Source organism: Neovison vison, chromosome 11, assembly GCF_020171115.1.
Source record: "Neovison vison isolate M4711 chromosome 11, ASM_NN_V1, whole genome shotgun sequence".
Classification (NCBI taxonomy): Eukaryota; Metazoa; Chordata; class Mammalia; order Carnivora; family Mustelidae; genus Neogale; species Neogale vison.
This window is the reverse complement of record NC_058101.1, coordinates 177,271,923-177,286,121: the sequence shown is the minus strand read 5'-3', so window position 1 is coordinate 177,286,121 and position 14,199 is coordinate 177,271,923. Positions and strand designations below refer to the sequence as shown.

Sequence of the window (14,199 nt, the reverse complement as noted above, 5' to 3'; positions counted from 1 at the left end):
TTTTTTTAAAAACAGTCTAGTGTTAGTAAATTTTAAATTTGTTTTTTGACCAAAATTAAATTAAATTAGAAACAAGAACAGTAAGATAACTGGGAAAATCATAAATATTTGGAAATGAAGCACTTTAAATATTCAATAAGTTAAAGAAGAAATGATAAGAAATTAGAAAATATTTTGTACTGAATAATAATAAAAGTTTGCGGGATATGTTAATTTGCACCTAGAGGGAAATAAGTCATAGCTCTGAATGCCTATGAGATAAAAGAATGCTCTTAAGTCAATTTTTCACCTTTCCATCTAAGTTTCCACCTTTAAAAATTAGAAAAAGGAGCAAATTAAACACAAAGCAATCAGAAGGAAGGAAATAATGAAGATAAGACAGAAGTCAATGAAATAGAGAACAGGGAAAAATTAATAAAACTAAAAGCTGGTCATTTGAAAAACAATAATAAAATTGATAAATCTCAATTGCAGCTGACCAAGGAAGAAAGAAAAAAAGAAAGAAATTGCCATATCAGTAATGAAAGAGAGGACTCCATTACAGATCCTTCAAACATTAAAAGAAGAACACTCCATCATTATTATTTTTTTAATTTTTAAAGATTTATTTATTTATCTGGGGGTGAGGGGCAAAAGGAGAGAATCTTCATGCAGAGTCCAGCTGAGCACATAGTCTGACTCAGGGATGATCTCACTACCCATGAGATCATGACCTGAGCCAAAACCAAGAGTCAGATGCCCAACCAACTGAGGTGTTACCCAGATGCTCCAAATACTCCATTATTAGTAATCTGAGCATCTTTTGTCATTAAATGTTACCATTTAGGTGAAATGGACCCATTCTGGAAAAGATATAAATTACAAAGCTGACTCAAGAAGAAACAGAATGCTTGAATAGTCTTATGACAAAGAAAGGAAATTTGGAATTTAACATTCTGACAAAAAACTTCTGGGTCAGATGGTTTCACTGATGAATTCTATGAAACATTTAAAGAAGAAATAATACCAATCCTACAAAAACTCTTCCAGAAAATAAAGGAGGAGGAAATACTTTCCAACGTGTTTTGTGATTTACTGTTATCTTGCTTTCAAAATCAAATGAAGACATGTTAAGAAAGAAAACTACAGATCAACATGCCTCATGAATATAGATGCAAAAATCCCCAACAATTGGGGCGCCTGGGTGGCTCAGTGGGTTAAAGCCTCTGCCTTCGGCTCAGGTCATGATCCCAGCATCCTGGGATCGAGCCCCACGTCGGGCTCTCTGCTCTGCAGGGAGCCTGCTTCCTCCTCTCTCTCTCTGCCTGCCTCTCTGCCTACTTGTGATCTCTGTCAAATAAATAAATAAAATCTTTAAAAAAAAAAATTCCCAACAATGTATTATCAAATCAAATCTAGGAGCATATCAAAAGATTATATGCCACAATCAAGGGACAATGCAAGTTTGGCTTGACATCTGAAAATCAATCAATGTAATTCAACAAATTAAGAGAATATAGGAGGAAAATAATATGATTTTAATAAGTACAGAAATATAATTTTTTGAAATTGAGTACCTTTTATCATTAAAAAAATTTGGCAAATTATAAATAAAAGCAAACTTCCCAAATTGATTAAGGCAATCTACAAAAGATGACAGCTAGTGTCATGCTACAATGTGAACAATTCAATGCTTTCTACCTAAGATGGGGAAAAGGCCAAGATGTTAGCTCTAACCACTTTTATTAATATTGCATGGAAGTGCCTAGTCAGAGCTAGGCACTGGTATACAGAGTATAAAGAAAGAAGTAAAACTAACTTTATTTGCAACTGACATACAGAAAACCCTAAGGAATCCACAAAAAAGCTATCAGAAATAATAATGAATTTAGCAAGGTTGCAGGATACAATATACAATAATCAATTTTATTTCTCCATTTAAAATAGCATAAAGGAATTAAATAACATTTTCCTTGTTGTGGAATGAAAAAAAAAAAAAAGCATAAAGGGGTGCCTGGGTGGCTCCTTCAGTTAAGCATCTGCCTTTGGCTCAGGTCATGATCCCAGAGTCCTGGGATGAAGCCCCACATGGGGCTCCCTGCTCAACAGGGTGTTTGTTTTTCCCTCTCATTCTGCCTCTCTCCACCGCTCATGCTTTTTCTTTCTCTCTCTCAAATGAATAAATAGAATCTGTAAACAACAACAACAACAACAACAACTTAAAAATAGCATAAAAACCTTTAGGAATAAATTTAGCAAACAAAGTACAAGACCTAGAGGCTGAAAAGTATAAAACATTATGGGAAATTCAAGATCTCCATAAACAGGGCTATACCAAGTTCATGGATTAGAAGCCTCAATGTTGTTAAACTATCAGTCCTCCTTAAATTAGTCAATAGATTTAGTGTAATCCCTATGGAAATCCAGACAAGGTGGGTTTTTTTTTTAAAGAAATTTACAAATTTATTTTAAAGTTTGTATGAGAAGACAACCGAGAATAACTAAAACTAGAAAGAAGAGAACAGTGTTGGAGCACTTACGCTACCTAATTTCAAGAAAAATATGTGGCTCTTGGGACGCCTTGGTGGCTCAGTGGGTTAAGCCTCTGCCTTTGGCTCAGGTCATGATCATGATCTCTGCTCAGCGAGGATCCTGCTTCCCCTTCTCTCTCTGCCTGCCTCTCTGCCTACTTGTGATCTCTGTCTGTCAAATAAATAAATAAAATCTTTAAAAAAAAGAAAGAAAGAAAGAAAAATATGTGACTCTTGCAGAAAGACTATGTGGCCCTTACTAACAATATGGAGTAAACCTAATTTTATCCTTTTGGCTTATAAATTAGCATTTCAGTAACTTCCAAAAATGGAAAGGTGGTGCAGCTCTGAGATAAGCATGTGATTTCCCAGGATGGCTACTATGAAGGGTAACACTCATTTGGCATGATTGCTGAGGAGGGAAATCCATGTTGAACATGGGCTTTGTGATCAAGACAGAACTGGGTTTAAATACTGGACACAGTACTTACCTCTCTAAACTCCAGTTTCTTCATCTTAAAATGGGGTGCACAGTGTAAAAATTAAGGAAATACAGTAGAGGCTAAGCTCTGTGTTATAACTCCTGAGCTAACCTACCTGGCTTCTATGCCTAGCTCCTGCTGTTTTGTAGCTGTGTGGTCTTGGGAATGTTCAACCTTCCCCTGCTTCACTTTACTCATTTGTAAACTGAGGATACTAAAGTGCCTTTAAACATTGTAATGGACATTAAATGAGTGAATAAATCGAAAGCACTCAAACAGTCCGACATATAAAAAGTACTCAAAAATCTGTTACCTACTGTTATTATCATTTCCCTGTATTATGAGGACTAAGTGCAGTTACTTTCATCAAGCCCCAAGCAAAGCCCCCGGTATCTACTAAATGCTAGCTCTCATCCTTCTGTGGAGCCTAAGCAGCATTCTAAGGGTAGGGTTTGACACTGATGAGTGTATTTCACAACATAGGGGGCAATCATAAATTTCCATTTCTTAAATTTTCTTTCTTTGCTCTTTTTTCAATGTTTAAAGAAATGCCTACTGAATTATAATGCAAAATGGAAACCTTAACACTGGACATCAAATACTACCCTTCCAAGACTCCATTCCAGGCCATAGATCTCCTTTGATCCCAGTTGGCCATCATGTTTAGGAGCCTGCTGCCCAGGGGCTGCAAAATGCCGGCTGCCTCCCTCCTCTCCTCTTCCCTTTCTTCTCCGTCTCTGGGTGTTTTAGGCAGAAACTGCAGGAAACCATAAAACAGTCAGAAGGCTCTCTTCTCCCTTTATTCCATATCAAATATAACAGCAAGTGGTGTCCAGCTGTTATCCTCCTGCCCTCCCCTTGAAGGACAACTCCTCAGCTGTGTGTGAATAGTTCTGAGCCCCAGAACTGGCCTTACTCTCTTGGTCAGTGGGTCAGATGACAGCACGGTCATCCACAACTTATCGCAGGACTTTGAGGGCACAACTGCAGAACCACACAGAGGGAGAGGAAGTACTTCCATCTGTTTAATAATTTTCCTGAGAGAAGGACTCGGATTGCAATGGTAACCCTTCTAATTCTTCATTAGCAATGCTGAACTTTTATTTTTATTTTATTTTATTTTTTTTTAAGATTTTATTTTATTTATTTGAGAGAGAGAGACAGTGAGAGAGAGCATGAGCGAGGAGAAGGTCAGAGGGAGAAGCAGACTCCCCATGGAGCTGGGAGCCTGATGTGGGACTCGATCCCGGGACTCCAGGATCACGCCCCGAGCCGGAGGCAGTCGTTTAACCAACTGCGCCACCCAGGCGTCCCAGCAATGCTGAACTTTTAAATGTTGCGTTCCAACTGAAATATAAAAAGCCAAAAGGATTTTAAACCAAGAGACATTAAGCAGAGGATTTGTAGATATCCCAGAGCCTATTCCTCTGTGGGAGATCTGCAGCCAGCTCAGAGATAGGGAAACAGAACTTGGCTTTGCTTCCATGTGTAGGGCTGGTCATAATACACTGGGGGGAAGAGGGCTCTTTGGGTCTCTCAGGTCTATCCTGGGCATTTTCCCTGAAAAGCAGGGAAGTTTCCTAAGTTTACTTCCCAAAAGATAAGACTGCACCTTCACTGTCTTCACTCCCCTGGGTCTGGAGCCCCAGCTGCCCATCTCTGTTCCAATCAAGGCGGCAAAACCAGTAAACACATCATCTACGCAGAGATGCTCTTTGGCCCCCTATAGACAAACTTTCTCATTATTTTGCAGACTCTTTTCCGCTTCATTGTCTTGCTTTCTCTGCATCACAATGGGATGTGGGCTTCACTCTTCCTTTTCTTTTAAACAAAAGTGATGTTTAGTAATGTTACCCTGTGCCTTTCTCTGCTAATAATAATAAAACTTTCCCCAACAGCCCACCTTATCTATCCAGTAGAAAGAAAATTTCCCCTTCCTTCCCTTCCCCTCCTGTTTTCCCCTTGGAAGGATCCACTGCTCCTCTGAAAGGGACCATGGCTCTGACTGGGTTATGTTTGCATTATCAATGGCACTTCAATCACATTGCCAAACTATTCCAGACAGAACATGTGGAGAATGTAAGCTTTTTTTAAATCATCTGCCAAGAGTCAACTTTGCTTCAGCTATTTGAAATCCTTCCCACACGATCTCAATTCCCAGTCTCACTACACTTTTACTAATTAATGTTTATTTTCCCATTCCCAAATACTCTGCCTGTATATGCCTGCAATGCGGCAGCATCAAAACCCCCTGGCTAGGTTAGAGTGAAGATAATGTATAAACAGGAAGCCAAAATTCGACATAAAAAAGGATCCATTGTAAAAAGAAGTCTCCCTTATGAGTTTTCCCACCCTTTCTGGAAACGTTAAAATGTAGGCACATACGTCTTTATTGCCTAAATCTTCCAGTCCAGAACAAAGTTAATATTGAACACCATTCTGTGTGCTTTGCCACAGTCCCATTCATTCATATTGTGTATAAGGCAGGATACAGGCACTGTTCCAGGTACTAAGCGTGTATAGAGTTTATGACAAGAATTGTAGAACTCATATTCTAGTGGAAAGACAGGCAAGTAAAGAAATAATTACAAAATAAGATTGGTAAGTGCTGTGTTAGAGGAATTAACACATGGTGTGGGAACACTGGGGAGGAAAACGATAAACGTGCATTTATCAACAATTATTAGTGTCAATGATGCACCAGGCAGTGTTGGGGGAACAGGGGAAACAAAACAATTCCCTGTCTTTGCAGAGTTTATATTCTAATGGAAGAAACAGGCAGTAACAAAAAAGATGTACTATCAGGATGCAGGATAGTGTTACAAAAGGAAGGTCTGAGTTGGTCTGGAAGGCTAAATAGGTGTTAGCAAAAAAGGGCATTCCAATCTTTGTTGAAAAACAAGCAGAACAAAACATTGGGACGGGGGCACCTGCCGTGGTTCAGTGGGTTAAAGCCTCTGCATTGGCTCGGGTCATGATCTCAGGGTCCTGGGATCAAGCCCCGCATCGGGCTCTCTGCTCAGCTGGGAGCCTGCTTCCCTTCCCCTCTCTCTGCCTGTCTCTCTGCCTACTTGTGATCTCTCTCTCTCTCTGTCAAATAAATAAATAAAATCTTTAAAAAAAAAAAAAAAACAACACTGGGACGGAGGAGAGATGGCTGGAGAGGAGGGATGTAGGAGATGGGGGTGGGTGAGCGAGGGCATGAAATACTCTGCAAAGGGAGTTATTAGGTACATCATCAGTGGATCACAGGTGCGACGGGACGATGGGGGCATTTTCCACTAAGACAGAGTTTGGAAGAGAAGTTATTCCAAACTGAATGTCAGAACCAGAGGGACTTTAGAGATAAAAATGAACATACCCCCTCATTTTAGACATGAAGAAAACAAAGACTCGCGGAGGGTGAAGTAATTGCGCGCGCGCGCGCGCACACACACACACACACACACCACCCCCCACCCCCACACCCGCCCCCTACTGGTGCTTCCCTGCCGAGCCGCCCCACCCCCTCGCCTGGAGCAGGGACTCCCCCGGCGCCGCCGACCGCCCCGGGGCCGGGCGGGCAGACGCCGATGGCATGCGGTCCCCGGAGCCCGCGAGGTGCGCCCAGGCCTCCCGCCCCCTCCACCTGTCTTCGTTCGCCGCCAAGGGACTTCCCTGCTGGGAGTGCGGGGCCCGCATCCCCCCCGGAAGCGTCGCGGGGGCGCTCAGCATCTCCCGGGGCGGGAGTCCCGGTCGCCGTGCAGGCCGAGCCCTGCAATTGGCGGCGAAGTTCGCTGCGCCTCGAGCAACGCCCTTTAGCCGGCTTTCCCCGCGGCGGGGACCCTGAGGCCCCGCTCCTCGCCACCCGCCCGCCTCACAGCCCCACCACGCCACCGCCCCACCCTTCCTCCCCCGCCCTGCCGCCTCCTCCCCGCCCAGGGTCCGGTCCGGCCGGCGCTCCGGGAAGCACGGGCGGGCGCAGCCAGGGCACCGAGCTCCGAGCTATGGGAGGCGCGCACTCTCAGAGCCCGCGGGGCCGCGAGCCGGCCGGGGACAAGCCCCCGACAGCCCGAGAGAGCGCGTGAGTCCCGAGCCCTCCCCGGGGTCGCCGTTGGGGGTTTGCATGCCAGCCGGGGATGCAAGCGCACGGCGCCTGCCCCTTCGGGGTTGGGAAGCTGGGGCTCCCGCCCGCGCCCGCGGGAACCGGGGGCTCCGGGGTGGGCCTGGTGGGACGTCCCGCCCCGAGGCTGGCCCTGCGGGGTCCCGGGGCGCCCGGCCACGACCCCACCGCGACACAGTCGCGCCCAGGCGGGGCCGCTGCTCTGCGCCTGTTCACGCTGCGCGGGTGGGAGAAGGGGACCCCGAATTTTCCCGAATTCGTCCAAGCAGGAAAACACACGTGTCCTAAAGGGTTCCGAAGTATTCTCGAGACAGCTATTTGCAGCGGGGTGGAGATAATCAGAAAGGAACTCAAGGCTCCGGTGACCTGGCCAGTCAGTGCGGGCCTTCGGAGTCCAGGAATTCGGATGCAGTGCTTGCTGCTCCTAAGAACTCCCTCTCTTGTTCGCTCATGATGATCTCAGAAAAAGGGCTGTATTGTAGCAGCAGCAATTAGGCTTTTGTTCTGGGACAAAAACAATTGGGGACACCAAGTAACTGAAATGCAAGCTGAGAAGGAACATTTTTAGAGAACGTGATTTAGAGCAAGTTAGCTGCCGGGTTGGAAAAGTGGCCATGCTTCTCGCCAGAGAGGATGCACTGAGAGCGCCTTGGGAACCCAACAGTCATTAAGCTTTTAATTTAAAATAATTTTAGAACGCGCCTGTATCTTGGAGGTGAGGTCATGTTGAGGAATCCATACTGTATTTTAATTCAGCCAATGATGAAGTTTTTTCATTTGAGAAAGATACACTTAGGCTTCCCATGTGTAGCCTGGGCCCTGGGAGGGCTTTTTGGTCATTCTTTGGTTATCTTTTTGGTGATCTTTCCGAGGCAAAGTAGCTTTCTGAATTTCCATATGACAGACATGTTAGTTATGCCTCCTGATGTTTATGGTCACCGAACTTAGTTCAGGAAGCTTATTAATCATATAGATAGCTGAGAATTATCCAGCGTGTAAAATGTGCAAAACACTTACTCTGTTATTTAATCCCCAAGAACATCCAGTTAGTTTCTCTCATTGCCCTCATTTTACTGATGAGAAAAGGGAAGGGCGGAGAGATTAAGTGACTTGTCCAAGGTCACACAGCTAGAAAGTGGTTAGCTCAGGTTGGCTGACTCTAGAACTCTTGCAGCTGCCTTCCACAGGAGAGTTAGGGCTATCTTAGGAAGCCAACTTTTGTCTCAGCTGGCAGAATACATCTCACTTTTTTTCTTTAATTCTTCCTGAATAAGGGAGAAACCTGAATTAGCAATGCTTAGTACCTACAAAGAGGAAATTGACAAAGTCAATTTAACCTTTTAAAAAGCGAACACAATGGGGCGCCTGGGTGGCTCAGTGGGTTAAGCCGCTGCCTTCGGCCCAGGTCCTGATCTCAGGGTCCTGGGATCGAGTCCCGCATCGGGCTCTCTGCTCAGCAGGGAGCCTGCTTCCCTCTCTCTCTCTGCCTGCCTCTCTGTCTACTTGTGATTTCTCTCTGTCAAATAAATAAATAAAATCTTAAAAAAAAAAAAAAAAGTGAACACAAGCAGCAGTGTAACATTGAAATGAAGTTAAGAGTTCTGGAAGCATAGAGTCCTGGGTTTAATTCTAGGCTCTGCTCCTAGAATTATCTAGGAGCAATTATCTGTTTCTTAACTTCTCTGTGTCTGTTTCCTTATTTGTAAAAATGGGAGTGAAAACAACGTCTGCTTCACATGCTGTTCTGAAGATGACATAAAATCAGGTATATATGAAAGACAAGTTATCTCTAAGCAATATAAATATCTCTAAGTTTATCTCTAAGCAATATATTGTTTTAGCCAAGGATAAAAGTTGACTATTTAATCTTTGTGAACATGTTTACTGTGTAATTTGAAAGTAAATATTGGAATCATTCACTGCTAGCATGTTGAACTCAGTGCTTTCCTTGTAAGGTTCAGTGGCTAGGGTAAGGAATTTAATTGTTAGATTAGCCAGTGGCTTAGCAATAGATAGAGTAGATCTCTCTTTCAGTGAGGTTCTTACGTGGACCTTAGATATTTAGCAAAGCTGGCCTAAATATGATCAACATAAAACCCATTTTTGCTCTTCACCTGGGAATACAGCCCAGAGACGTCCTTCTCTACTCAACTGAATACATTAAGAAGCACATAAACTCTTGTAGGCAGTGACAGGATTATTAGGTCCCAGATTGTGCAGACCACACTGCAAACCACTTGGTGTGCACCAGGTCAAAGACTAGAAATAGACTCCATTCCTGTAATATGAAAAGCTAAAAGTATGCCCTTTATCCAAGCCCTGCCTTATTTAGCTGTATAAGCCACAAGTCTCTACAGGGTCTGAGAGAGTGGGGGATTCATTGTTAATGTCACCCGGCCGCAGATTTCCTGCCGGACATGTGGCTGGCGTGGATAACACTGACCTCAAGGAAGTCTCCTACTCAAGCCTTTTCAGTTGCAATTTCAAAATCTATTGTTCCTTAAAAAAATAAATAAATACATGAAAATCCCAGAAGGAAAGCATTACTAGGGGCCTTTGTCTTTCAAGGGAGAAATTATGTTTCAGGATGGTCACCATTAATATTGCAGAATAATTTAATCAAGTATTAAAATTAACCAGATAAATCCCTCATAGCAGAACTCTGTCATGAAATATAAAGAAGTATGGATGTACATGAAAAGAAATGTCTGGCTTTTGTTTGTTTGTTTTACCGAGTTCCTGTGCACAGTCTGGCTGAAGAAATGCCCAATTTTAAGATTATGCTCATTACAATTAAAAATTGTAGCTGTCTACCTTCCCCAAACCCAAGGAAACAAAATTGCTGGCTTTGGTAAGAAGCAGGGGAGATTTTACTTCATTTCTTCAGGGAGGCTGCACGATATGGTGATTAGGAACAGAACCTGTCAAGCTAGGCAGACCTGGGTGGGCATCCCAGCTAGCTCCCCTACTAGCTTAGTTTGGGAAGCCTCGGAAAACAATCACTTAATTCTTCTGTGGGGCAGAATTTCTACATCTTTAACATGCCAGTAATCGTGGGGCACCTGCGTCATTCAGTCTGTTGAGGAGCCACTCTTGATTTTGGCTCAGGTGGTGATCTCAGGGTTGTGAGGTCAAGCCCAGAGTCAGCTTGAGATTCTCTCCCTCTGCAACAACCGCCCCCACCCCCCGCACCTTGTGTGGACGCATGCGCTCTCCAATAAATCTTTTAAAAATAAATAATTAAATAAGTAAAATGCCAGTAGCTGTTAACTACTTTTTGAAGTGGTATATATCAGTGCAGCACATAGTACTTGCTAAGAGTCCCTATCTGAGTTATTATAATGTTTCTATGTAAATGCACCTATAAACCAGAGGCTATGCTGGGCTCTTTGGGATATACATTTTTGAAGAAGGCAGGGTCTTTTCTGAAGGGAAGGTTGACATGTGTCCTAGTTCAGCAAGGCCTCTTAGAGAAGAAGCAAGACCGTAATTCTCTTGAGTTAATCTTTTTTTTTTTTTTCTCAGTTAATTTACATTTTCCAGAAAGAGCACTATCCAGAGGACAGATGTGTGTTTGGGAATATGGCCGTTTGGTGAGATGTTTGAAACCTCTGATTCCTTAGGTGGTTGGTTTTGGCAGATTTGTGGAGAGATTTGAAGAATGACATAAACAGAGCCTGTTATTCATTAGGGAATCCAGCGTGTGACTAATTCATCTACAGCTTGTTGAACTTGTCTGCCTGGAATGCAAGATATGCACCTGCTGTCAATCCTTACTGAATTTCTAGACCAATCTTTGTTTGCATTTGGACATCATCGTGGGATAGGACAGTGACATTGTTAGGAGGAGTTTCTAAGGTCTGGAGTGGTTTTGCCATGGGCCTTCCTGATCATGTGAATTAATTACAGTTTCTTCAAGGTTCTAGTGAATTGCAAAATCAGCAACAATTAAACTCAAATGCCTCTTGATGGGCAAGTCACTGTGGGACAGATGTTCCTGACCTGAAAAGGAAGCTCTGGCTTTGAGGTTTTAGACACACAGGACTCAAAATAAGTAAATTTGGGAAATAATATTTCTGAAAACCATTGCAATTTTTCTTGTCATTAAATATATTTAAGTTCCCAGCGCGCCTCGGTGGCTCAGTGGGTTAAGCCTCTGCCTACAGCTCAGGTCATGATCTCAGGGTCCTGGGATCAAGTCCTGCATTGGGCTCTCTGCTCGGCAGGGAGCCTGCTTCCTCCTCTCTCTCTCTCTGCCTGCCTCTCTGCCTACTTGTGATCTCTCTCCGTCGAATAAATAAATAAAATCTTTAAAAAAAAATTTAATTTCCCAATTGCTATAGATATTTTTTAAATACCCATGTTTAAATGGCTCCATTCCCTGGGAGGCCAGCACAAAAGGAAATGGTCAGAATTGGAAAGACAAGGGGATTGTTTGTGTGTATATGTTGAATTTAGTGATCACAACTTCTAGACCCTGAGGGTAATTCAGATAGTAACAAGGTTAATAAGGGAAGAAAAATCTTCTGAAAAATCATTAAAAGATAAAGTAGTTGGTCTATCAAGGATTGAAACTCTAAGAAGGTTCAGGTATAGTTTTGTTCCACAATTTCTTCCCTCTTTTCAATTCTGTGACCAACTGTGCCCCACCCCCACTTCCACCCCACAGCTTCTCCCAACTGGTACGTGTTTGTACTAAAAATCAAGAAGAGAAGGGGCATCTGGGTGGCTCATTTGGTTAAGCATCCAACTCTTGAGTTCGGCTCAGTTTGTGATCTTGGGGATCCAGCCCCGAGTTTGGCTCTGAGCCCAGCCAAGAGGTGTGATGTCTGAGTTGGTTTGTAGACAGTGGGCTGCAGGGTGCAAGAATTTGTTAACCCAAGGTCAGGAGATGAACTGGTCGCATTCAAATGGCCACAGGACGTGGAGGCCCATCCTCTGAGGAAGCTCACTCAGGCTCTCGTGGGATTTTTTCTTTTTCTTATGGTGAAATACACGTAACATAAAATTGACCATTTTAAGTGTACACTTAAAATGAAGTGGCATTAAGTATGTTCACAGTGTTGTGTGACCATCACAAACACCCATTTTCCAGGCCTTTCTTGGCATCCCAGACAGAAACTCTGCAACCATTAAGCAATAACTCCTCATCCTCCCCTCTCCTAGCCACTGGTAACCTTTATTCTGCTTTCTGTCTCTATTGCCTATTCTGGGTCCCTCCTATAACTGGAAGCATACAGTATTTGTTCTTTGGTGTCTGGCTTACTTAACTCAGCATCGTGTCCTCAAGGTTCATCCTTGTTGTAACATGTACCGGACCCAAAAATCTATAAAGAAAATAAATAATTCATAATCTCATTACTCAGAGATGACTGTTAATATCTTGGTACATACAACTCTCTCTTTTTTTCCCAGTAAATATATTTTTCAAAAGTGGGGTTACACTGTGTTGTATATTCTGATTTTTTGACTTAACTTTATTAATATTTCTCTGTATCATTATCCTGAGAGGGTACATTATCTACATGTACCATAGTTTATTCAATTTTTTCCTAAATGGTTGACATTTAGGTTGGTAACTGTTCTTGCTCATGTAAATAATACAGTTAGTAAATATCCTTATAATTCATTGTACATCTTTGATTAATGACTTAGGATACTTTCCTAGAAGTTTAATTATAGGATCAAAGAATGTGAACATTCTGAATGTTTTGTTATATGTTATATATATTACTGTATATTGTCAAATTATCGCCCCCAATCTAGTATTGATTACACTCCTTCCCCCTCCTCAGCAGTATAACATCCTTTCCAATGCTAGGCACTATCATTTTGAATCTTTGCCAGTTTGATAAGAAAAATATATATAATCTTGATTTAATTTTTGTGTCCATTATCAGTGAGAGTGGACTTTTTTCCATATATTATTAACCAACTGTAATTTTTAATTTATTTCTATTAACCAATTTGTATTGAAATACTAATTTTTTCATATTTAATTGTGAGGGTTCTTTATATGATGAGGTCAGCTAACATCTATTGAGTGCTTGCTGTGTGTTAGGAGAATGTTAATGTCTTAACATACATTGACTTACATGATTCTCAAAATAGTCCTATAAAGTAAGTACGATTTTAAATTCCTATTTTATACATGAGAGATTTAACAGTTTGCCCGAGGTCTCACAGCTAATGAGTGATAAAATTGAAATTTAAACCTAGACAGCCTGAATCCAGAGATTTATATGCCTAGCTGTTATGTCATACAAATCTAATAACCCTTGTCCACCATTTTTTTGTTGTTTTGAAGGGGAGGATTTTTTAAAATCTTTTTTCTTTTTTAAAAGATTTTTATTTATTTATTTGACAAAGATCACATGTAGGCAGAGAGGCAGGCAGAGAGATAGGAAGGGAAGCAAGCTCCTCGCTGAGCAGAGAGCCCAATGCAGGGCTCCATTCCAGGACCCTGAGATCATGACCTGAGCCGAAGGCAGAGGCTTTAACCCACTGAGCCACCCAGGCGCCCCTGGAAGGGGAGGTATTTTAAAAGATTTGTTTGTTTATTTATTTGAGAGAGAGCATGCGCTCGTGCGTGGGGGTGGGGGAAGAAAGAGAGAGAGAGCCAGAGAGTCTTGGAAAATACTCCCTGCTGAGCACAAAGCCCAACACAGAGTCTCACAACCCTGAGATCATGACCTGAGCCTTAAACCAAGAGTCTGATGCTTAACCAGCTGAACCACCCAGGTGCCTCATGGGGAAGGTATTTTCTAAATTAACTTTTTATTTTAGAACAGTTTTAGATTTACAGAAAAATTCAGCAGACTTACTGAGAGTTCCTGTAGATCTCACACAGAGACTCCCTATTATCAGTATCTCATATTAGTATAGTATTTGTTATAATTCATGAAACCATAGTTGATATATTAACTGAAATCTATCTTTATACAGATTTACTTAGTTCTTATCTGATATCCTTTTTCTTTTTTTATATAAGTTATTTTTATTGTGTGAAAATGTCATAATTCACGATGACATAATTCGTGATTATTCATTTAACTGTCTGCCTTCCTTTTAGGTCATGATCCCAGGATCCTGGGATGGAGTCTTG

At 42.2% G+C, this 14,199-nt stretch overlaps 1 protein-coding gene across 4 annotated transcripts in view; it reads left to right on the top strand.

Moving 5' to 3' along the window:
- Nucleotides 1–14,199, top strand: part of TACC1 (transforming acidic coiled-coil containing protein 1) — a 115,507-nt gene that overhangs the window by 19,495 nt on the left and 81,813 nt on the right. For 2 of the 4 annotated variants that reach the window (XM_044225351.1, XM_044225349.1), the window contains exon 1: nucleotides 6,958–7,055. The exons of the other annotated variants lie outside the window; for them this stretch is intronic. In XM_044225351.1, coding sequence (XP_044081286.1) covers nucleotides 6,979–7,055 — 77 coding nt within the window. In that variant the 5' untranslated portion in view covers nucleotides 6,958–6,978. Of the gene's footprint in view, nucleotides 1–6,957; nucleotides 7,056–14,199 lie in introns of those variants that run through there. 4 annotated transcript variants of the gene reach the window in all.